Genomic DNA, 24,843 nt, shown 5'->3' with positions numbered 1-24,843 from the left:
TTCATTGGGCAGTGTGAGCTTTCATTCCACTACTGAATTTGACAGAAATTTCTATTTTAATACAAAAGGAAAGTTGAAATGGTAGCCCTAGCTCAAAATACTTGATTTTTCTGACTTGGCCCTCCCTTAAGTGCTTAAATTTTCTCCATTGTATCAAAGCCCTCAAAAGAGGGTGTGTGTTTAATTAGCAGAAGACTCCATTTCTCTACTCCCTCAATAGCTTTAAATTGCTTTTGCAAACTTGGGTAGTATAGATGTATTTGAATACTCTTTAGGCCTATATATAAGTGATGAAACAGGGTAAGTAATGGTATATGCTAGTGCTTACTGCTGTAGTAGTTTATCCAATAAAAACCACAGCTGGTACACAAAAATTATTAGTTTTAAGAACTTGGTGATCATTGTCTATAAATACTATGAAGCTGAAAACATGGTTTCATCCTAAGAGGAAAAAGGATTGCAGTGGGTAAAAAGAACAGGAGAAACTCAGACTTCACTTAATGTACTGGTCACTTGATCATAGGTGTGTTTGGGCTGTACGTGCCCAGTGTTTTGCAGTATGTCACTAACTACTTTTTCCTCAGAGTTGCAATAATGATCTTTCTTACAGAAGTCACATAAGCTGCACCTGGACTGTGACTATACATAAAATGCTCCTTCTCTCTACTGAAGAGCATTTACATGTTGAATTTCCCCAACAATTTAAAAAAAAAAAGAGGCACTACGCTTGTACACCTGGTATATTAGTATGACTTACAGGCTATTGGGTGCTTTGTATTTATGAAATAGGCTTTCTTAAATGCCTAACCTAAATTTAAACCTGGATTTAAAAGATTAACTTGAGCATTTACGGAAACGTGCTATATGGCCATGCTACAGATGCTTAATTCCAATGCCAGAAATGATTAACGTGTACTTGAATCCACGGTAAATTGACATTTTTATGGTACGTGCGCAGCACTCCCATGTGGACGTAAGTGGTACTAAATGTTCATTGTTTGTTGCTGTTTCCTTGGAAAGATAGCCACAGTTGGGGTTGTAGCAAAAAGAGCTGTGCTAAATGTTGCTATGAACTCTAGTACTGGATTTTGCTTTTTTAAAAAAAAAAAAATATGGGAGAGAAAGAAGAAAAAATCATGAAGATTGTATTTATGTGTTAAGATATACTACCTTCATGTAATGGAGAAATAAAGCTCAGTAACAGAGGACAGAACTGAGAAGTATTTTAAGAGATGAGAGAGAATTCTCTTAAGTGGATTTGCAATAATCTAATTATCTGTGTCTTACATCAGAAGACATTCAAACTCTGGCTTTCTCCCATCATTAGTATCTGGCTAGACAATTTATCCTAAGTTGTTTGGTACTAACCCAAATTCTTCTCATTTAAGTAGATGTGAGGTATCATTTACAGTTCTAAAGACCAGATCCATTAACCTCAGTGCAAGGTGAAGTCTTTCCATTTATTTCAAATGAAACTTCCCACAGCTTTTTTTTTTAACTTAAAAAAACTATCTGAAAGATCCATGGGGCAATTTTGAAAACACGTCCAATCTATCAGATGTACTGGAACCATTTTTCCTTACTAGCAGACTTAGCAGCTGCAAAACTCCATTGTCATCTTTATAATTTGACAATACATGTTTTGGACTTACCTAGAAGTCTATAGACACACAAAACTAGCATGATACTGTAAGATCGAACACTTCTGAACGTTAAGTGTTCTATACCAGGCATTGTAAAATCAGTATCTTAAATTCAGTTACTGAAAAATAAAAAGGGTCTTAAAAATAAATACTTCTGTTGGACACCATTCAAATTAGTGTTGCTGCTTAAGTGCACATGGGAAAAATATCCTAGCATGCCACTGAAGTAACTTTGCTTATCAGTTAGCCTTCATATGCTGCTGAATGATGCTTCCTAGTGTCTACAAAACAAAAATGTCCCGAGAAACCGAGAATGAAGACAAAGCCTTTTCTAGTATTTACAAGAAAAAGAAAGGAAGATGAAAACGCTTAAAGTAGATAGTGATCATACATATATTTTGCGAAAAATTGAGCTACAATTACACCTGATGTCTAAGTAATGTAGAATTAAATTGTTTGTGTGTAATAGTGCTGGAAAAAACCTCTTGGGAAACAGGCAGTATTAAGCACTTCATTCTACAGTACAGATGTGTGTCTTGTGCTGTGGACTGTGCTGGTTCTCATCTGTAACTTACAATATAAAAATAAAACCTAACTCGGTGAGAGATGCTTGGAGATTTTTAAAATACGATAGCAGATTTTCATAAGCTGTTCCTCCAAGCTGTCACTAATACTTTCTAAAACAAGAAGGAAGTGCTGCAATGCTTAAAACATACTGAAGCTTTTTCTAGTTGGCTCAATTTTCCATGGATTTAACCCTTTGATTAAGTCTTACTAACCTAGATAGTAACACATAAGAATTTCAGGCTAGGCACGGGTAGCTTAAATATTGCAAGAAAAAGGTCTAGTTCTGAACCCACCTCTTATTTCAGTCGATAATCTTTCCTAACAAAAGGCTCAGAATGCCTGAACGATGCTTTAAGATGAAGTAATGATAATGTGCAGTCTCTAGTTGTGTATTTAAAGCACTGGTGTTGAGCATTCCTTCTCTCCTGGTGAAAATTACTGCTTAAAAACTCAGGAAGATTTTACTTGTTTTCAATTAAAATATTTTAATTCCTAAGGACTTGGAGTTCAGCAAATACTACGAGAAGTTTGTTTGCTGTGGGCTAACCTTTAACTTAAAGATGCAACCCAGGTAGGAGGAGAGGGCAAACCAGCTCTTGCTGGAAGTAGTAGTTTGTGACTTTTTGAATTCAAATTATATTGGGTGTATGCTGCAGGCAGTCTTATCCACACTCTAGTGGAAAAAAGCTACTGTATTATACCATTATATTTGGTGTTGAGTCCTTTTCAAATGATTCTGTATTGGTTGGCCCAGTCCTTCCCCTAGATGAGGACTGAGTATTTTTGCCCTTTATTTCCTGTACAGTTAACTGGTTTTATTTCTGGCAAATGTCAATGGAAAAAAGGTAGATCCATTGTATACAGTGCCTAAGGTGTTTTTAAAGTCTCTATGTGTGGGTTTCTTCTAGTAGAAATACTCTTCTTTCAAGCTATGCCTATATAATATAATACTAATTTCAGCTCTTGTATTTTCCCTTTGAATGACAAGGGCTTTTGGAGGTTAGCATTTGTGAAACTGCAAAGACTTATTACAGAAGAATCTCCTTTGTGCCAACTGAGATTAATTTTCACAAAATAACTTTGCTGAAACATGTTTGAAGGTGACTTTTGCCTTTGTGGTTTTTTGTGAGGGTTGGGATTTTTTTGAATGAAATGAAAATTAAAAGTGGTCAGAAACTAGTCTGAAGCAAAGGCATCTTGAGCAGTTGGGGACCCAGGCACCATGCAGGCACGTATGTGCGGGGAGAGGTCTCTGTAGCACAAGCAACATTGGATGCAGTACACAGAGGCTTCTCTGGGAAGATAAACCAGGTTGTACTTACATAGTAGGCTCTGAGCATCTTTGGTTGTCCTTTTAGCTCCTTTTTGACTGAGGGCACAGTACCAAAGGTGGTGATAGCTGAAAAGTTTAGCGAAAACCAGTTATAAACCAGGAAACTATGAAAGGGGCTGAAAAGGCAGACCACTGTAAAACCAGTCATGAGCTGTGTTCTAATTTAACAGAGTATATACTCTGGTGTTACTTTATGACAGTTACACTTAAAATGGGTCTGTTTTCTTTTTTAAATGATGTTGTTGTTAATTAGAGCTGGAAAGGAGTGCTGAGAACATGAAGAGGAAATTTATCTCCCTGCTTCTACATCTACCAGTGAAGTGTTTGTAAATGGACCTTAAACAGTATTGCTAAACTCCAACCCCTCTTGCATTTTGAGTAACTTGTTATTGGTGATTTGTTACTTCTGTAAAAACTGGTTTTGCATTCCACTTTTTTTCATAGTTTGTTGCCACTCAAAATGCTGCTTACGCTTTAGCCTAGGCTGCTTTGGGCTCCTGCCTTACTTTATCTGCTTCTATTCTCCTGTTTTACTTTATTTGCTTCTATTAACTGCTTTTTCTAAAAGGCTCAATACGAAAGAGCAGGATTTACGTTTGAGAAAGCTCCAAAATTAACACTAAAGCTAAAAGGTATTCTCATCAGATACATCTTTGCACAATTTGAAATTCGAAATTATTTTCAAGTACAAAACCTAACATCCTAGGACACACTTTTTATCTCAGGAATCAACTCTTGTTCTTTAAATGTTTCATACGTTCATTTTGTGTTTACTTTCCTGACTCAGGAGAGCATGAGAGATGTGAAATAAGAGAAATTCTGGGTGTTTTGTGAGGTCAGAGACACAGCGAGGAGAGGAGCCTGAGAGTAAAAGAGGAAATAATGGTTTGATGGCTGTGGTTCTTGTGCTTTCCATGTGACTTTGAGGAGAACTCTAAAGACTTTGTTAAAAACAGCACAGGACGTCACTTTTAACTGCAGCACATTTTCGTCCTCGTTGGCCAACAGCTTTTCTTGCATGATTTCGCCCAGGTTGAATCCGTAGCTCTGTGCACTAATGGGAGCTGTGTATCCAACCTGGGAAGTACTAAGCAAGAGAAGCTGTTGGCTGCTGAGGAACCCTGGATGGTAATACAGGAATGCTGTAATACTTGCATGACAAGGAGCTAATATATGGCCTTTCCAGTTTTTTTGTAGCTTTAGGGTGCAGTTCTGCAAACACTGTACAGCATAATGCTACAATAACAAATTATGCTACTTAGAGACCTTTTGTGCTGTAGTTTCTACTAATGTTTGCAAACTGGGCCTCATTTTTACATAAATTGTTCGTAATTAGCAAGAGTTGACTGTTATGCTGCTAAACTTTTCGGGTGGACACTTTCTAGCACATCAGTTATCTTGGTTAACAACACAGTGTTGTCCTTTGCTGTATACCATGAGACCAGAGTTGTGATTTGTAAGATGTTGCAATCTATGTTCACTGTGAGGGGGACAAAAAAAAAAAAAAACAACAAAAAAACATGAACAAACCAAACCCTGTTGCACTAGCTGTACTTCTAAACAAGCAATAATGTGAGTATCTTGTAGCTTTTATCTCCAAAGGTGCTATTTGTCATGATCACTTGCACTGTTGGCCATGAATTTGGTAAAAACATGTTAAAGAAATCATCCTATGTAGTTTACCCAGAACACACAAGTTGAAACTTTTTATGGTCAGTCTGTGTACTAACAAATGCAATACTTTGTTGCACTACTAACATGACCACACACATCTTTAAAAATCAAAAAACCTGTGTCCATTTATGGTGCTAATGATTTCTTAATTAACAAGAGCTGGTATTCTCTTCTTACCCATGAACACTAAGGAAAGCTGTTGTGACACCTTTTCAATAAAGCAGAATTTCTCTCTGTTTTAAGCCTGTTCCAAATGCTTTTTATATAAATATGACCTATTTCTATTTCTGTTTTAAATAAAAAAACCTGCAAAATATTATAGTATTTTTAATGCAGGAAAATGTTAGGTGTGTATATGGGTCTGGACTACATGTCCAAGATCAAATTTTCATACATGCTTAGGAGTTCTTCTGAAAAGTGGTCTAAAATATAAGATTTGTACTGGGTAGGATTAAGGTATAGGCTAATAGTTAAAAAACAATCTGGCTTCATCATCACTGCTGAAGCCTTGGCGACAGAGAGAGGATGGGAAATGAACCAAACTATTAGGAGAACACTGATTATGCAGTGTAGATCCATCTTTTGCTGAAGCTTCTGAAAAACTTGTGAAGGAACATGACCATGTAACCATATCTAAAGAACAGAAATGAAACTTGACATAATTATCAAGGCAATTCATAGTAGGCAACTATAAAAACATGAAAGCCTTAAACTAGGATTGTTTAGATTGCAGAACAGCAAAGTAGCATTCTAACTTTGTTTTAAAGCTTCACAAGCAACCTTCTCTTAAGATGAAAAATTGGTTTGTACCTTCTGTTGCAGAAGAGGTTGTTGCCTCCCTCCCCTTTGTTTATGATTTTGTTGCACATAATGAAGGACAATGCACTTCTAAATCTTTCCAAGAGGCATCGTTGGGCAGCAGTACCTACACTTTCTCTCCCTAGAGAAGACAAAGCCTTTAGTTCTAGTTAAAGTCCCCTTACTTCTCAACTTGCAGCTGTAAAAGTGACTGCCCGTAACACATTTGGAAATCCTGCTACAGTCTACTCTGAAACAAATGTGGTGCTCTTGATTGTTATGGACACGTGGACAAGCAGAGCGGGTGCCGTGTCTGGGTACACGCTGGCAAGGGCACAGTCTGCAACACTGCAGCACACTTGCTCTGCTCCAAAGTAGCTGCACTCTGGGGTATTGGTCACTAAACCATGTTCTTTCATACACTACAATAAGTTCTCCTCAATCACCTGCACCTCGTACTTTAAATGGGCCTCTCTAAGGTCTATTTTATGGAACTTCCGTGTCTGTGCAAAAAATGTTCCAGGTCTAAAGTAACTTCATTTAAAGCAGAAACAAACCTGCCATCTAGGATAAAAGCAGGGCTGGCTGGGTTTTGTGTGGAGTGAAGATGGACAGTCCAGTAACAGTAGTCTGTATTGTGTCCTGCTACTTCTCTCAGCCCTTCCTTTACTAGTAGGACGCTTGGAAGAGCCAAAGATAGAACAAAGACATCCATAACAGTTCTAAGACACATTGAAGTATGACTTTCCTATCTGGCCATCTTTTTTAATTTACCAAAAAAATGCAATATTTACAGAAATATTGAGATAAATGGCTGCATGTTTAAATGCTCTGCAGAAACGAGCATGTGACAAGCACTTGACCGAGAGCAGATCTGTAGCGTCAGCATCTGCTGAGAGTTACAGAAATGTGTTTGTCCATGCACTAGTCTAACTCAGAACTTCCAAATATCTTTTCCAATATTCTTTTGACAAGGAGAGTGTTTTTGTGAATAAAGTGCCTATGGAAATAAAAATCCCAAAGCTTAAATACAGCATATAAAACCAGAGCCCGTACTTGAGGAGAATGGGTGCTAACTCAACAACTGGATAGGGTAACTGGTCAGTAGTCCTACGTGTTGGTAGGATTCAAAGGCTAAGATAAAGTTTGAGAAAGGGGTATCATTGTTTCTGGAAGTTTACTGTGTTAATTAAACTTCCAGTGTTTCTGCCTGGGCCTTAACTCTGTAACTTGGTTATCTTTAAAGAAAAATAAGTTAATTTGAACTATTCTATTTGACACTAATGACACTTTGGTGGGTTTTTTTTTTTGTTTGCTTGTTACATGGAGGTTTTTTCACCTGTTAAAATTAGAGTCATTAAATGCTTTGATTACTCAGTTTAGGGCAAAACAGTCTGAGGAATGGATTTTCCTTAAGTACGGAATTAAGAGAGTGTTTTTTATTACACTGATACTAGGACTGAGGAAGGAATGATTTCCAAGAAAAACATTATAGTGCTAAAACTTTTATATGTAGTTGTTTGGAGTATGCAGAATATTAGTAAAGTACTTGGTTATATTTTGCTATTAATTTTATGCTTTAAAAGAGGCTATTTGATTCTAATTTTAATTGGAAAAACTGACTTTAATGTTGCCACAACTTCTGCTATTTTGAAGTAGAAACATCAATTTAATGATACTTCAGAGCAAAGTTTACATTTGATCAGTAAATTCACTTAACTATGAAAGTAGTTTCCTTTTTGTCAAAATTAATGCAAAATTTAATCTCTGGGCAACCTAGAATTGGCCATATGCCACTGAAACCAATCTTTCAACTTCATATGGAGGCAAAGAGAGAATTTCTTTATCTACTGCTACTTCTCAACTACATGGAGAAGGAAGTGAGGCTAGATTACTCTTCTATAAAGAAAACAGACAAAAATGGTAATGTGTTTCAGCTGTACTAAATAGCTTAGCTTTTTAAAATTATTTTCAGACTGCAGAACTTAAACTTTCCTTAAGACTTGGATTTAAAATGCCTTTGGTTCAGATAAATTTTCACCTGTGTTTTCTCTGTATTTTTCTAGTAGATGCATTTTATTGATGTACATTGTAATTAGTCACTGAATTTCTGCCAAATGCAGACAAAAAAGGCTGCATTCTGTTCTGGCAATTTAAATGAGATCTTCATTTTTCTACTTTCATCTATGGCTGGTAATATACCATTTGCTGTTTATATTAGATTAAAGAGATTGCATCCAGTTGCCTTAATTGCTTGGAGGAAAACTGACCCTGAATATTTGAAGCTTTATGTATTTCTAAAATTCCTGTTACTTCTGTATAATTGCAATAAAACCTTTTTAATATAGTCTAGCCACTGTTTTTAAGAGCCACTTGTCACTATCTTTACTGAATGTTCAACTACTTATTAAAAAGTGGTTTTTTTTTTGGGGGGGGGGGGTAAGCACCATTTGTTCTTGCTGCCTTTTTTTTGGGGGGGAAGGGGGAGTGTCAGTTTAAAGGTGATGTACTTGAGTATCAAGAGCGCTTACTAAAATTACTGATGCTGCTGCAAATGGTCTGGATGACCATGCAGTAGTATTTTTCAGCATCTAATTACAATTACAACATCTAATTAATTACATTTTAGGCTGTTGATCAGCTGGAGAAAGTGCACTAAGTGCACAGGGAAGGGAAGTTACCCTGAAAACCAGTTAGGGGGATGGGGGGCGGGGTGTTTTGACTGTTGTGTGCGGTTTTTCATATTTGTGGGTGGTTGTTTGTTTGTTTGTTTTAATGGGGAAGGATAAGAACTAAAAGCCTGTCTCCTCTAAAATTTAGGTTCAGCTCCTAGAAGCCTTTCTGTGCTGTTCTGCATGTGCCAACCAGTTACTTAACTTAGAGCTGGGGCATTGTTCCAGGTTAGTCCTTGGTTATGAAAATAGAAAATTTTGGTGTGTTGCCTAGAAGTGCCAGCTTTTCTATTTGGGAAAAGGAAGAAGGATCACCTGTATCCTCATTCCTTCTAAGCTCCAACAAAATTAGATTTTTGCGTAAAAGCCATTTAAAAGTAAGTCCTATGAGGCTCTGAGGAGCAGTCACTTTTTTTTTTCTTACTAGATGGATTTTATATATATGTGCTTGTGCTTCATGAAATATTTTAAACTTGGATTAAGTCCAAGGCTTTTGATACCCCCTTCCCCACCCCGGAAAAAAAAACACAAAACAACAACAACAAAAAAAAAAAAAAACCAAAACAACCAAACACCACAGCAAGGGGGAAAAAAAAAATAAACAAAAAACAAACCTGCAAGAACGAATTTCGCGTCTTACCGAGTTTAACAAAGCCCCCCCGCCCTCTGCAGACACACGTCTGAATTTTCGGGATGCGGTCCCCCCGCCCCAGCTGCTGGCCCCGCGCTGCACCTGCGCCGCCCGCCGCCGCGGTGGCCCGCCTCTCCTCCGCGGCCCTCGGGCCGCCGCGGCGGGAGCGGAGCCCGGGCCGGGGCGGACCGCTGCCCGCCCAGACGGCCAGCGGCGGCGGAGCCAGGCCGCGGCTGCCGCCCGCCCCCGCCATCTTAAGCCGCTGCCCGCCGGGAGCGGAGCGAGGGCAGGGCGGGGAGGCGGAGGGCGCCTGAGGGGATGGCGGCGGCAGCGGGAACGGCCTCTTGGCCGTGGCTGCCGCGGGCCCCCACCGCCACCGAGCTGCTGCTGGCGGCCCTGTGCTGGCTGGGCTGCTACTGGCTGCTGCGGCGGTGGCGGTGGCCGCCGGGGCTGCCGCCGGGCCCGGCGCCCTGGCCGCTGGTGGGCAACTTCGCCTTCGCGCTGCTGCCGCCGCCGCTGCTGAGGCGGTGGGCGGTGGAGGTGCGGGGCGGCGGCCGGGGCTCCCCTGCCTTCTCCCCCCACGTCTTCCTCACCGGCCTCACCAAGATGTACGGCAGCGTCTTCCGGCTCTTCGTGGGCAGCCGCCCCTTCATCGTCCTCAACACCTTCGAGGCGGTGCGGGAGGCGCTGGTGCAGAAGGCGGAGGTGTTCAGCGACCGACCCTCCGTCCCCATCGTGCTCATGATCACCCGCAAGAAGGGTAAGGGTCCCGCGGGGGCCGCCGCCGGGGCTGGCGGCGCAGCCCGTCCTCCGGCGGGAGGGGGCGCGGCCTCGCTCGGCGGATCCCGCTCGGTGCGCTGCCGGGCGGGCGCCGTTCGGCTTCGTGGCGTGCTGTGCTGCGCCGAATTTTATGGATAACCGGTGTGAGTTACAGACTCAGCCATCTCGCTTGCCCTTCGCTCGCCGCGGTGTCCCTTGCGCTGCTGGTGGCGGAGAGAAACTCGCCGTACCCGCGGGGGAACGGGCAGCATCCCTGCGCTGCGCGCAGCAGCCGGCTCCGCGGCGGCTGGAATGCCCTGTTCCTTTGCCTTCGCGTACGGTCAATGGAGTGGCGTTTGCGCGGGGATTGAAGGAACAGCGAGTCTGTTACCTCGGGGCTTTCGGATTTTAGCTCTATGAGGAGAAGGAATTTTGAATTCTTTGGCAGCGGTGCGAAGTAACCGTGTGCTTCCCCCGTTCTCAGCAAGGTAGCGATGGATGGATTATTCTGCTTGTCAAAACTTACCGAGCACGTTGGGTTTGTTTTGTGGGTTTTTTGTGGGTTTTTTTTTTTTTTTTTATTAGATCAAAGGAGTTTACTCGCTTTTACAAAAAAAAAAAGGGGCATGGGGAGCTTAAATACGTGATGGCAATATCACAGAATCACAGAATGTTAGGGATTGGAAGGGACATCAAATGATCATCTAGTCCAATCCCCCTGCCGGATTCCCCCTGCCAGTAAGAATTTCTTCATGTTTAGTCTTTAGGCACGTTACAGATCTCAGTGTTTGTGGAAAACTGCCTTTCCTTTTTCAGTTTAGGAGGGATAGCCCAGGAGGCTTCTTCATATGCCAAACTTGTTTGTCTGAGGCCAAGGAAATCTATTGGTTCAGTGCCTGGAACGTTTTATCTTCAATTTTTTATTGTACCAGAACTACCTCTATAAAGATACGGGGAAAGTAAGGGACCTAGATTGAGTTTATTAAAAAGCAATCCGGTATTATTGCTGTAATTGGTTTAAAGAATAAAAAAATGAATTATTAACAGTATTGATCTGGGAGAGATCTTACTGGCTTGTAGTTGTTACAAGGCGTGAATATTTTCAGGTACAGTACGTTTAGCAAGGACTAGGGGAGGAAAGGGGAAAAGCAGTTAGACATTAGATTAATTTCAGCAGTGCTGTAAAACTGCATGTTCAGGCTAGTGATGGATTTCTTTTTCCTTGAATGCTGTGAATTTTCTGTGCTTTTTGTTTTCTGCAGGCAGTTCTCTGTTAGACTTTTTTGAACACGGTGACACAAGAGTAGCTAGGGCAGTCAATACATGCTGCTTACAAAGAATTCATGTAAATGCCTGAATAAAATCTCTGATAACCAAGTTAGCAGCTTCCATGGTTGGATGCTCCAGGAGAGCTGAAAGTGTCGGGAGCCTGCGACCCAGAGCATGCTGCAGCCAAGCGCAGGGACCGTGCCCGCCTGCGCTGTGCTTGTGCTGGAGCAGGGACATTACGTTGCTTTACGTTTAGTTTTCTCTGGGAGGTCACCACAGTTATGCTCAGGTATGAGGACTGTTAGGTGAGAGTTGCCCAGTTGTCTATCAAACATACCAAGCTGTTAACGTGTTGCTTACGTTAGCTGGTGCAACAAGTTGGATTGCTGTAGATGCAAGAACATTATAGAATGAACCACAGGTGTAGCGTGTTTTGAGTACATAAAGGGAAGAGTCAGTGGATGTGGGCAGTGTGAGTCTGCCTGGTCCCTGCACAAAGTTCTGCAGAAGCTGCTGGAAGTCACAGCTGCTCTAAGTGGGCTGGCTTGGGTTTAGTGGTGGCATGTAGGAGAGGACCAAACCTCTGCGATGCCACATTTGTGCTACTGGCAAGGCAGTTGCTGCAGAATCAGTGGGGTAAGGGGTGAGCAATACATGTTTTCTGAAAGCTTTATGTTTTCTTTTTTTTTTTTTTTTTTTTTTTTTTTTGTGGTATAGGCACAATGTAAATCTCTAGCTCAGTTCTCAGATGTTGTCCATAAGAGCTTTGGGCTAACAAGTGTTCGTTTTTGTGTGTCCTTCATGGAGGAGGTGGATGGGTTGCAACATTCAAACTGGAGGCCTCTCTAAGTTTAGTCTAGGAGCCTCCAACACTTAGTTTTGGGAGTTCACGGGCGAGGCTTCGCTACGGATCAGGGCAGCAACAGTTGTGTTCGGATGAACTGGGAAAGGAATTGCTGGAAGCGAGGTGATTGTGTAACTTCAGATTTGCCGCTCATGACTTGTGTACTACAATGCTTGGATGCTTTGATTCAGTAGGCGTCCGTTATGGATTCCTGCATCTTTGTTCTGTAAACTAACTACTTGGTGTAAACTTATGGGGCTGTTTTCTTTTCAACTGCGTTTTCTGTCGTATTTTTGTCTTTACCCTGAGCTGACCGGCTGGGTATGTTGCGGAGGAAAGAAGGGCTTATCTCAGCTGTGTGTGGCTCTATGGCGTGTAAGATACAAATAAAATATAAAATGTTGTGCTGGGGGGAGAGCAGGTAGAAGTATCCAAAATGGCAAATACTGCATTTCAACAACTGAGTAGCACAGAAGGGCGGCCTTCCTGGCTGGATGGGAAGTGCAGTGAGAACTTAAGTGAGAAGATGGAGGTTAATTCTTAACCGCAGGCTTCTTCACACACACCTGCGGAAAGACAAATGCTAGATCGGGGAGAAAAAGTAGCTTTTGTCATTTTTGGTTTAGTAAAGCATTTTTGTATTCTGTAGCTATGAGAGGTACCAAAGACTCAGTCTCTAGAGTGGATGAAGCTTGAGTGGTTTGTCTGCCTTTATAGTCCTGCCCTATGCACATCCAGATGTGGACACCAGGCGATACAGAAGTCGAACGTCGTCTGTCATGAATTCTGTGACATTGTCAGTGTTCCCAGTATTGCGACAACACTGAAGCAAGCAGTGAGAAGTTTGGAGGGGGAGAATCAGCCTTTGCCAGAACTTGCTTGTCATAAGGATTTGAATTTTTTGTGTGAAAAGGGAGAATAAAATAATATAATTTTTTTCTGTGTGTTTATTGCTTTGTTGATTGTATTGAAAGGTTTTCATTATCTGTTTGAAATGAAAAATGTACGTGCTCGTTATACAGAGGGCATGAAGTCCTGGTTATTCTGGGTTCTTGTTGCTTCAAAATTTATTATTGTATTTTCTTCAGTTTTGTTTGTTTGTTTTTTTTTTTAAATACACTTGTCTGTACTGGGTACATTGGCTTTTCAGGTCATGCAGAGATTTTCTTTGAAAACAGTGAGGTACTATTCCATTATTATGGCCTGGCAGTGATCCAGTTGGAAATTTTCTTTCTTCTCTTATCTCTGTTATTCTAACTTTATGCTCTTCTTCCTCCTTAATATGTCTTCTATGTTATTGTCTCCCAATTTGCAAATCAATTGTTAACATTCTGCAGTAGTTTGGGGTTTCAGGGCTTTGGAAGACATTGTGTCACGCAGCCATGCCCTGTGCAGGACTGCTGGAGAGACTCTGAGCATGAGGAGGCTTCTTGTGGCTAGGAGAATCGTCTTTTATGTTCAAGACAGTAGATCTGTTTTCTTTTATGAAGGTATTTGGATCCTAAAACTAGTTTTCCTAATGACAGAAAAGGGAAAAGATTGTGGATGTATAGTCTGTTTTGGAAATATTTATTGTGGAATAGAAATAGTGATAACTTACTGTTTTGTTCCAAGAAACCTGCGGTTCTTCTCCAGCCCAGCCACAAACCCTGAAAATCCAAGTTGGTTCTTGGCCAAATTCAGTGCCAAATAAGCCTGTTTTTTCACCTGCTCTACTTGAGGACACCAATGCTACCAGGAAACATTACTTGAGAAAGAGGATCTGGAAAGTTTGTTTCTGTTTGTAAAGTGACAGGGAGCAGACATTTGAATAAATTTCCTAAGGAATATCTTCATGAAGAGGAAATGAAGTTCAGCTGATTTTCAGCTTGTTCTGACTCATGAATTCATAATGTTCTGCTTATTTTGTTTATGACTTTTGAAACTAGGTCACTTGCATTCTTTGGTCTGTCGTTACTACTTTGAGTAGATAATACAATCAGAAAGTCAGGCTAGAAAGATTACCAGCTTTATGTCACACTAAACTATTTATACCTTTGGGGTTGCAGACCCTTCTGAGTATAGCTGTCTCTATACAGATATTACATATAGATAATGTACATATTACATATCTACAGATTTCTGTTTCTAGCTATACATTTCTTACTTGCAAAAATCTCCTTTTTGCATTAGGGGCTATGAACGTTAAGTTGTAATAGTGATGTTGGTAATGTTAAGTATTGAAATGTGATGCATCTTTCTATTGCCAATTTCTTATGGCCATTTCTCTTTCTTTTTAATTTAATGTAAAGATGTGCAGTTGACAGAAGAATTGGTGTTGCTTCTAAAAAGTAACTTTTTATTTCCAGAAAAACACAGACATGGTGTCACTTTACTAGAAGAGCAAAAGCAGAACTAGCCCGTGTTTTGATGACTTTAAACTTTCTCGGATTAACCGTGGAGTACATTAGAAATAGCAGGTTGTGTATTTTGTTAGGGGCAGTACCTCTGGTGTGGTCTGTTAATTCAACAGAGGAGATGTTTGTAAGTGAGCAATATTTATATTTGAAGCTGAGGGATTGAATTTAAATCCTGTTTCGTAATGACACAATGATTCAGAATGCGTGCCTAGAGGCATCCAAACTCTTGAGATGCAAATCAAGCAGGTTTTTGCCAAGTGGCACTGAACTTGTCCTCACTTTCCCAGTTTGTTTGCGGCATGCATATCCTGTGTTTTGATTATAGTTGAAGGAAAACCTTGCTTGCGATAGAAATATGTACATTCTCAACAGTATTGAGAAATTTTTATAACGTGAAGGGGAAAAGAAATGCAAACCGGTGTCTGTTTTAGTATCTTCTCTTCTGCCTTACTGAAGGTATTTGTGTCTCAGGACATTGAGGAGAAAAGGCTATAGCTAACAGGTGTCCCAGAGTAAACAATTCCCACAAAATTGCTATCGTTTGTAACAAAGCATCTACGGTACCTTTTCTCCATCTATTAGTGTCTTGCAAAGACTAGTGAAACTACTGATCTAGCTGTTATATCCATTTCCCTGATTGGCAAAAGGAGGGACAGGATTTCCCACAACTATTACAAAGAATGTTGCTGTGTTCTTCCTGTAGCTTCTAGCCCAGTGCTTGGGATAGGTTTGCTGTGTGTTGTTTCCCTCTCTTCTGGCTCTTGGGTTGCGGGCCTGTCTAACTATTTCATCTTCAAAATAGAGCATTTGGGTTTCAGACTCCCTCTTTTCTCTTCCAGGTGTTATTTTTGCACCTTATGGCCCTGTCTGGAAGCAGCAGAGGAAATTCTCTCTCTCAACACTACGTCATTTTGGAGTAGGAAGACACAGCTTAGAGCCGAAAATCATTGAGGAGCTGAAGTTTGTAAAGGAGGAAATGCTGAAGCATGGAAAGGATTCATTTAATCCCTTTCCAATCATTCGCAACGCAGTGTCCAATGTTATCTGTTCCATGGCTTTTGGCAGGCGTTTTAACTATGAAGATGTCGAGTTCAAGACGATGCTGAAGAACATGGCCCGCGCTCTAGAGCTGAGCGTGAATAGCTACATGATCCTGGTCAATATCTGCCCTTGGCTGTACTACCTTCCCTTCGGGCCTTTCCGGGAACTTCGGAAAACAGAATTAGATATCACTGCTTTTCTAAAGAAAATAATTGCACAGCACAGGGATACACTGGATGCAGCAAATCCCAGAGACTTCATTGATATGTACTTCATCCATGCGGAAGAAGAAAAGAACAACAAGGAGAGCAGTTTTAATGAAGATTACCTATTTTTTATCATCGGTGACCTCTTCATTGCAGGCACAGACACTACCTCCAACACGATACTGTGGTGCCTGCTCTACATGTCTGTCTACCCAGAAGTACAAGGTAAGATTATTTTTGTTCTGGGTGCTTTATTCCAAAAAGTAAAGCGCTACATGAATGTTCAGAAACAGAAGCAAACAGTGACAGTAGGGAAGTTATTTGGAGTGCAAGTAGTGCATGTGTATGTGTAATTCGAAAGATTGGTATGTCATTGGACATCTTCTATCTTGCTCTGCTACGATGGTCTGTAGGTTAGTGCTCTAGATTAACTGTGTAAATGGCCCTTCACTCTATGCATTTCTGCTGTTTTGGGACAGCTTTATCTCTGCCAAGCAATTCCAGGGAACCTTAGCGTGTTTCAAAAGCTTTGGCAGTTGTGGCATTCCAGGCCTGTAGTAGTGATAGAAGATATGTGAGATAACGTCGTGGTGGTAAGGTCTGCTTTTACGCCTCCTTCAACAGGGAGGTTCTTGAGCCTAGCGGCGGGGTCTGGGGAAGTGACACACTACCCACTGTAGAGGAAGATCAAATTGGAGACAGCTTAAGCAAATTGGACTTACACAAGTCCACGGCACCAGCTGGTCAATGTCATCGCAAGGCATCTCCTCATCAGTCTTGAACGGTCATGGCAGGTGGGTTGCTGGTGATGTGGAGGGGAGAAAGACACGTGAAGCACATGGCCCCACAGGAGAGGTAGAAGGAACTGGGCTCGTTCAGTGTTAAGGAAAGGTGACTGAGGGGAGACCTTATGCTGTCTACAACTACCTGATCGGAAGATGTTAAGGAGGTAGAGACCGTCTCCTCTGAGGTGTGCAGTGGAGGGAAGAGAGACAGCAGAGACAGTGTACAACAAAAAAATTCTGATCAGATACCGGGGAAAAAAATTCCCTATGAAGACAGCAATGAGTGCAACAGATTGCCCTGAGATGTTGCAGGATCTCTGACTTTGGAAGTATTCAAAACTCAGTGGGATATGACCCCGAGTAGTCTGATCTACTCTCAGAGTTGGATCTAACTTGGAAGATGGCTTTGCTTGGAGTAAGGGTTTGGATTAGATGACCTCCAGAGATTACTTGCAATCCAAATTATTTGATGGTGCTATGATCTGGTTACTGTTTATGACAGAATTCTGGAAAATTACTTGTAGTTTTTTTGTGGATGTAAAAAAATACCAGTGGTGGTGGAGAGGTTACAATATCAAAATAGTACTTGATAGAGTTATATTTCAGGACACCTAAAGATAAATTTCCATCACCAAAGACTTATTTGCAAAACCAGCATTTTCTTCAGTACTATTCAGCAAAATGAGATGTTTGAAATTAAGAAAAATAAAGGAATTGGTTTATTAATTTATTAGCAGCTTCTCCTAAAGTCCTACATAGCAACTGATTTCCACTGGAAAGACTGTCAAGTACATGTGGACTGGAAGCCCTGACAGGATGGACAGATTCTGCTTAGGTAATTCTGCCTCAGTTTGTAGTCGTGAAACACTTCCCCAAGAGACTGCTGCTTTCCTAACCTGGAGTGAAGAAGGGTAAACATCAAGTTATCTAAGAACAATATAAACCTGGAATACTTTCTTTAAGCATTTGAGGTTTTGAGGTTTTCGTGTGCTGCAGCTGCTTTGCAAATAAGCAAATAGATACTTGTCTGCAGCACCAATGTGTCTGGAATGGGCTCTTTAAATAGGTCAAGATCATAGGTCATTGCACAAAGTCTATCAAGTTGTTGAGCAAAGATTGCAAAATGGGGCATGAATTCAATATCTGGGAGAGAGGGTCCACTGAGGACAAACGCAAAATAAAATTTTATTGCATAAGCTGATTCTTCTGTTTTTAATGGTTGTGTGTTATTGCTGCTTGACTCGATAGGCAGTTACGTGAATTAGATATGCTGTGAATTACACAAATGAGATCTTAGAAGTTTTATGTTGTGTTTTTTTTTTTTAACCTCTTTCCCTGCTTCCTGGTCCTGTACATGTAGGTGCTAGTCAGTTTTCTGCCTTCTGCTGATCTCTAGCAGTTTTATTTCGTCTGTCTGTTTACCCCTTTCCTTATGTTGTGACTGTTGTCAAACAATATAAATGAGCTCAGTAGTCCGGAGTGTATCTCTTAGCTATGTAATGGAATTCTCTTACTCCTAGTATCCCATTCCTTATGTATCCTGATTGCCTGGGAGTCATGTATGGGAGTCTCTTTTTTTTTTTTTTTTTCCCCTCCTGGTAATATATTTCTCTTATCCCCTAAAGGAAATACCTGAATCGAATAACTTTTAGCAGTAGCACATGTTGCAAACAGTTTCTGGAGAGGCAAATGAAAAGCTATCAGGGGAAAACATCAGAAAGAATGTATTTGTCTGTGGAAGCCAGTTTTGCTTTTTACATGGAAAAAAAAAAAACACGGGTGGATGTGCACATCTATATGCATGTGTGCGTATAGGGAGATAGTGGGAATTATTTGGTTTGGTCTGTTCCCTGACTTGGTTTTGGTCCTTGACTTCTGAAGACGTGTTGGATTTTTAAATACATGAAATGTGGTGGAGCAGCTCAAATAACATGCTGTTAGCAGAGAACTCTTGAAGTTTCTGGTTTTGAAGTTGATATTGTAAGCAGAAGTTTGGTTGCTTTCTATATAGTTCTACATATGTTTACAACTGCCTAAGAAATGTTCAGGATAAAATATTGATGTGACGTTTGGCATGAGACAGTCTCCTTAATTTTTTTTTTAATATTGAAAACTGTACTCGTTTAAATTAAATTACTGTGGACGTGCATACCTGAATATAGGTCTATAATGTGTCATTAAAAAAAAGTAGCAAAAGACCACAAAGCAAGTACCGAGAGCCGCACCGTTAGCAAATCTCTTGCTGTTGAGGTATTTTTTCCTGTGTGTGTGCGTTTGAGAACTTGTTTTCCCAGCGAACCCCGTAGGTGGCAGCAACTGTTCGTCAGACACAGTTCCTACGGTATTTCTGAACGCTACTCTGAGAAACTTTTTTGCATTGAGCTTTTGTTTAAACTTGAGTCAGTGCTAAGGAAAGAAAAGAGCAAAAACTCGAAGAATCAGCAGCCTGGATTCTGAATCTTGGAAAAGGCAAGCAGGACAACCACAAAATATTAAGGATATCAAGGGTAACAAATGAAAAGTGACTTTTATTATTTTTAGTTAAAGGTTAGTTTTGAGATCTCCTCTTTGAAGATTGTATTTTGCTGTGTAGCCACATTCCAAGTTACCTGGAAGAAAAGCATTGTCCTGTACATGGGGGAAGCAAATTTTGCATCTTGGAAACTTCTATGGAGAGAATTACTTGTATGCTGAGCCTTTAATGAGATGAAAGGGACAAACAAGCATTTTGACACTTCTTGCCTCACATGAATGAGAGGGGAGATAAGCTTGTTTACTTCTGTTTTTCCTTTGCAGAAGGGCTCTGTGAGGGAAGGAGCATCTGCTGCTGCCTCTGGGAGAACTGGGAAATAGCTGAGTTTAGGTTCCGTGAGGAGAAAGTAGGAAACAGCAAGAACAAGTTAAATGGCTTCAACGCTTGGCAGTAATAGTTCCAGAATGAAGTATCTAAAGCAGCTGCATGAAAAGCTTTCCCATCTCTTCAGCAGCTTTCCCAGTTCTGAGAACTGGATCCCACCAAGGACAGAGGCCAACTCAGGCAGATGCTGTGTGCAGTCTCTTTTTGTTCTTTTTTTAAAAGTAGGCCAGAAGCTTGATGTTTTCACCATTCAAATTACTGTATAGTTAAACTCCTAAACTAAGGTTATGAATACTTTTGGAGCTGGAACAGAACTTTTCCTGTACTTTTCCGATACGGAAGCGCTAGCAATGTCTCACGTCTCAGTAGCTTCCCTCTTGTCAGTTGTGAAGATTGCGCCTGGTGGTTTTGTTCTTAACTGAGTCTGTTCTTAAGGCTTATGTTGGTGCAGTTATTTTAGTTAGGGATCACGTCTTGCAGTCATTTTTGACAAATCTGTGTAAGCAATGAAGCACAGGCGAGTGAAATTGAGATGATGTCTTCTCACGTTATGCATCTTTTTTATTTTTTAATTTTTCTCACTCCCTTTGAATAGAGAAGGTTCATGCAGAAATTGAAGCAGTTCTAGGACGTGACAAAGTTCCTTCTCTTACCCACAAGGCTCAGATGCCCTTCACAGAGGCAACCATTATGGAAGTGCAGAGGATGACTGCGGTTGTTCCCCTTTCTATTCCTCGAATGGCCTCAGAAACTGCTGGTAAGCATTTGTAGAGACCTGTTAATACAGTGTTTCTTTTGTGGATGGAGATCTGATGGGATATCTAGTGAGAATTTACAAAGACGTCCTTTATGTATTAGACATGTGACCCAAGTATGTAAAATGTGATTTGTAGAGGGTGGGTGGGCTTGAGATGGTCTTCTATTTATCAGCATGTCTGACCTAACATCTAGAAATTTTCTAATTTAGAGCGGTTTCTTTTCTGGGGGTCAGCTCATGTTGACTGATGTGCCTCAGTGGTAGCTGGCAGCTGAGAATCCACCTTTGTACCTGAAACAGCCATCTGGTTTTGGCTGTCTGACACAGGGGTCTGAAAACATCAAGTCAGAGCCATTGGTTTGCTAAAGCTCAGAAGGCTTCTGTACACCATTGAGCTCCACATCTACAGAAAACAAGAATAAATATCCCTTCCCAAGCTGTCATGTTGACTGTATGTTTTCATAAACATGGTTGAACGCTGGTTGCAGTGAGTGGGAGGTGGCAATACTTGATCTGCTTTTTTAAATGTTTTGGCTTGCAGGACAGTGAGATGCAACAAGCTGAAATGAGACTAGTCACTTCAAAACCCTTTTGTGATAACAGTTCAAAACCCGTCCCTCTTCCTTACGTCCACCTCCACTGTGGTGGGGCTCTGTGACAGCACAGGAACAGGCAGAAACTGGGTCACAGCACTGCAGAGTACGTTTCTAATGATTGCTCCTGCGTTTTCCCCGCAGGGAGCTCTTGATGTAACTTGGTGTCTTTCCAGCTGCTCTGACCCAGGCAGGCTAGCAGAGATCACCTTCGCCTTAAGCTCCTGCTACGTTTGCAGCCCACATCTAGGGATCTGTATGATTTTTTTGACATCTTCTAGTTGTCTTTTTAATGCATATTTACTCCCATGTTTACTTCTAGCAACTTGTCAGATCCTCTGTCTCTGTGCTTTTGTTTGAAGTGCTGCAGGGATATACTATTCCTAAGGGCAGTGTGATTGTGCCCAATTTGTGGTCAGTACACAGAGACCCTAACATTTGGGAGAAACCAGATGAATTTCAACCATCAAGATTTCTGGATGAAAATGGCCAGCTAATTAAGAAAGAGGCGTTCATTCCTTTCGGAATGGGTAAGATATCCACATGCAGTCAGTAGTGGCTTGGGGGAGGTGGTGGTGTTTCAAGTGTAGGGCCTTGGAGACATGAGATGTGAAAGTTGTGCATCGGACCAACTACAGAACTTGTTTTATTATTACAGTTGGTGGTTTGCAAAAGGGGTTTGGTTCCTAACATGTCGATTTGACAGGCAGAAATGAGAAATGGTGAATTATCCTTTGATAATACTTTTGCTGTGGATGTAAATGCTGTTAGTATGAAGCAGTACAGCATGAAGCAGTACAGCTGAGCAAGGCTTAGACTCAAACACGGGAGACCAAAGCTTCAGAGTTCATAACTTAATAGTATCTTGAGCATTTCTGTGTTTGGACTATGCCAGCATAGGAACTGCATGTGTGTTAACAAGTGGACCAGCAGTATAAAAACAGTAATATGTCTCTTCTAACTGTTCTTCAGGTAAACGTGTGTGCATGGGGGAGCAGTTGGCAAAAATGGAGCTGTTCTTAATTTTTGCAAGTCTAATGCAAAGTTTTACCTTTTTGTATCCTGAAAATGCTGCAAAGCCATCTATGGAGGGAAGGTTTGGTCTGACTTTAGCTCCATGTCCATTCAATATAATAGCTTTGAAGAAATGATATCAAAAAAGATTAAACGAAGACATATTGCACTTTGAAAATCCAACTTTATTTTGTTTCCAGCTTATTTTGTTACTTTCTTTCCAGAAAAACACCAACTGCGTAGGCTTTCATAGTCAGTGAGAATGATCCATTTACACTTTTTTTTTGTCAGCTGTTGCATTCCATAAATGAACTGACAGCATAGTTTGCAATTTGATATTAAAAGTTGCTGGACTTAAACCTGTAAGCTATTACTGTCAGTTTGTCAAATACTAATTGTGGGAGAATGGTCCAAAACATCTATGAATGCTTTAGCAAATAGTAATTGTTATTTTGCTAAAAGGCAGTATGTAAACATTTAATTTACCAAACGAGTGAAGGACATCATCCAATACCAAAAGGATTAATGAATGAGAGGATATTAGTGTTATTGGTGTAAAAAAAACCCAAACAACAACCAACCAACCAAAAAAAACCCTCACAAATCCAAACCACCACATTATAACTAAGCTTAAATAATGACAAATACTTTTCGGAAATGACTAAATGACACTTCTTTTAACTATGGAGGATTCTTTCTTGCAAGTAACTCGTCAGTGTCTATTGGATTGAATCAGTCTGGATTCCTGGATCCAAACATTCTTGCCTATCAGGGCTTGCTATAAACAAACAGGTACCAACTCTAAAAACCCCGGCTTGGAGGCCAAGTGAATCCTTGAATATACCACGTTCTTAACGTGAAAGGAGCACGCAGTGTCTGGATGCAGATATTTTATCTCAGAATATACAGGAGAGCAGATTTCTCTAACAAGAAACAGCAGAAGTCTGTTCTCTCTGGTACCCAGCAGATCTCTCAAGACAACGTCAGTGCTGCCACTTTGCATTTGCTGTTTCCCCATGTCAGCAGCAGTGTCTTGTTCTCTGGCTGCAGTTTGGATGAGACCAACAGCCCCACTCATCGGGGGAAACTCCACATGTGTAATCCTGAAGCTGGGACTTGCACTCAGGTTTTTCATTTACAGGCACTGTGGACAGTACTGCCACAACCTGTTTGGCTTCGGGAACTGGAGTCTGACTTCAGATGGGGCATCAACATGGCACTGCAGGTGTAGATCTTACACATTGAGGCATGGAACATGAGGAACTTGACAAACTTGAGGTTTGAACATAAAGGCTTTCTGTTTGTTGTCTTCCCTGTGGCATAAAAAGGTCTTTATTTCATACGATATCAGTACCTTGCTCTTTTCACTTGCAAAATTTTAGTGCTGTTTACCACTGTCAAGCCAATTGCCAGGAAAACCTGTTGTTAGGTGTTCTGGAAGGAGGCCCTCAGTTTTGCCTTTTATTTGAACGATCTCTCAAACATCACAAGTGATCTTTTGGAGGATATGTAATAATTAGCTTTTACATAATTGTTCTTAATCATCCTTAAATCTCTTTATACATCTTTGGATGTAGCAGAATTTCATATCAGATGTAATAAGTACATGTGTATTCTTCTAAGGATCTCCCTCCCCGCTTCACTGGAGATCTAGAAAACACTCTTAGTCCTCTTAATGTCAAGTCTACAAGACTGGAATGTGAAATTGACTGTAATGTGAGATTGGGTATTCCGTAGCAGAAACTAAACCTAAATTGTAAAAGAAGAGTCAACTCTTCAGCTTTAAATTAACCTCTGGTTTCGTCACTTTTTAACTTGAAGTTTTAAAAGCCAGGTAGTGCCTAGCAAAGACTGTTAAGATAGTTATTTTGGATTTAAATTAAGGTTTTCTGTTAGCTGTTTCAAATAACAGTGGCTGAATTTCTGAATGATACATTTAGTTGGTCAAGTACCCCACTCTTTGTGCAAGAACTTCCAGTTCTTACACAGGCTAACTTTCGACTTTACAGGTTAGCCCATGCTCATGTTAAGTTTTTTCTTTGCATGAAATTCTTGAAAACCCCATAGCACAATGAAAAGTTGAGTTTGGTACTACTGCTAGTAAACTTGCACTAAAAGCTAACAGTATTGGAGTAATAAGCATTTATTTCTTTATGTTTTCCAGTGAATATATAGATTCTGTACAGTTGAGATTTTTGTCTGGAAAATCTTAAAATTATATATGCTTAATTGAAAAGCTAAAATTAAGTGTTGATAATATTTATCTTTCTGTTGAAATGCCTCTTTAAGCAACATAATGATGTTGGTGTGCAACTGATCCCTTATATAAAATACCTGTCCTTTTAATCAATGAGGACACATTCGAAAAGCACTTTAGGATTTTTTTTTTTTTTGTACGGATTCCAAAGACACAATTCATATAATTCCGTTGTATGTGGAATTGTACGTAGTTGTGCTCGTTTTGCCTGCTGGGTTTAGTTTAAAATGTCACCTTTGAAAAACTATCATTTGAAAATTACCCTTCTACAAATAGTACTTTGAGATGCGGTTTTTGACGATACCTGTAATCAAATGCTGCATAGTGCGACAAGCTAAAAATACTCATCTGAAGGTGCAACCATGTCGATGTCTGCCAGAATGCAAGATGCTGCTGGAAATGACAGTCAAGACCTGCCTTTCATGCCTTCCAGAGGCACTGAAATTTTCACAGGATGCCATGAAAGTAGGTAAGCAGTAGCATAAAAGCAACAAAATGTTTGTGGTTTTAAAAATGTGTTGCCATCTTTGGTAAACTGTAAGTAAAGTGTTAGCAGATATGGTTTGTATTTGTAAATGTATCCTTCCCCTTCGTTTTTTTTAGCAGAGGAAGCATCTCAAATGCCTTATTGAAAAAATGTTTGTGTATATAACTGGATGACTATTTCTGAATGCTGAAAATGTCTTTATTTCTAAAAATTACTTCAGACTTTGCTTCAGTGTAATTTTATTTTCAATAAAGTAA

At 40.5% G+C, this 24,843-nt stretch overlaps 1 protein-coding gene and 1 long non-coding RNA gene across 2 annotated transcripts in view; one reads left to right on the top strand and one right to left on the bottom strand.

The window, feature by feature from the left end:
- LOC147528753 (uncharacterized) overlaps window positions 1-9,957 on the bottom strand; it is a 12,454-nt gene extending 2,497 nt beyond the window's left edge. Inside the window, exons 1-2 of the long non-coding RNA XR_015222182.1 lie at window positions 9,921-9,957; window positions 3,533-3,609 (exon numbers count right to left, since the gene is read on the bottom strand). This is a non-coding gene — a long non-coding RNA (uncharacterized LOC147528753). The remainder of the gene's footprint in view (window positions 1-3,532; window positions 3,610-9,920) is intronic.
- Window positions 9,637-24,843, top strand: CYP2U1 (cytochrome P450 family 2 subfamily U member 1). The gene is made up of 5 exons (XM_086612555.1): window positions 9,637-10,078; window positions 15,429-16,061; window positions 20,074-20,235; window positions 21,191-21,358; window positions 21,801-24,843. The coding sequence occupies exons 1-5, from the start codon at window positions 9,637-9,639 to the stop codon at window positions 21,977-21,979; spliced, it is 1,584 nt and encodes a 527-aa protein (XP_086468681.1). The 3' UTR covers window positions 21,980-24,843.

The sequence above is a fragment of the Tauraco erythrolophus genome, chromosome 5 (genome assembly GCF_009769465.1).
Source record: "Tauraco erythrolophus isolate bTauEry1 chromosome 5, bTauEry1.pri, whole genome shotgun sequence".
Classification (NCBI taxonomy): Eukaryota; Metazoa; Chordata; class Aves; order Musophagiformes; family Musophagidae; genus Tauraco; species Tauraco erythrolophus.
The sequence above is the reverse complement of the archived record's forward strand: the minus strand, read 5'-3'. Positions and strand labels throughout refer to the sequence as shown.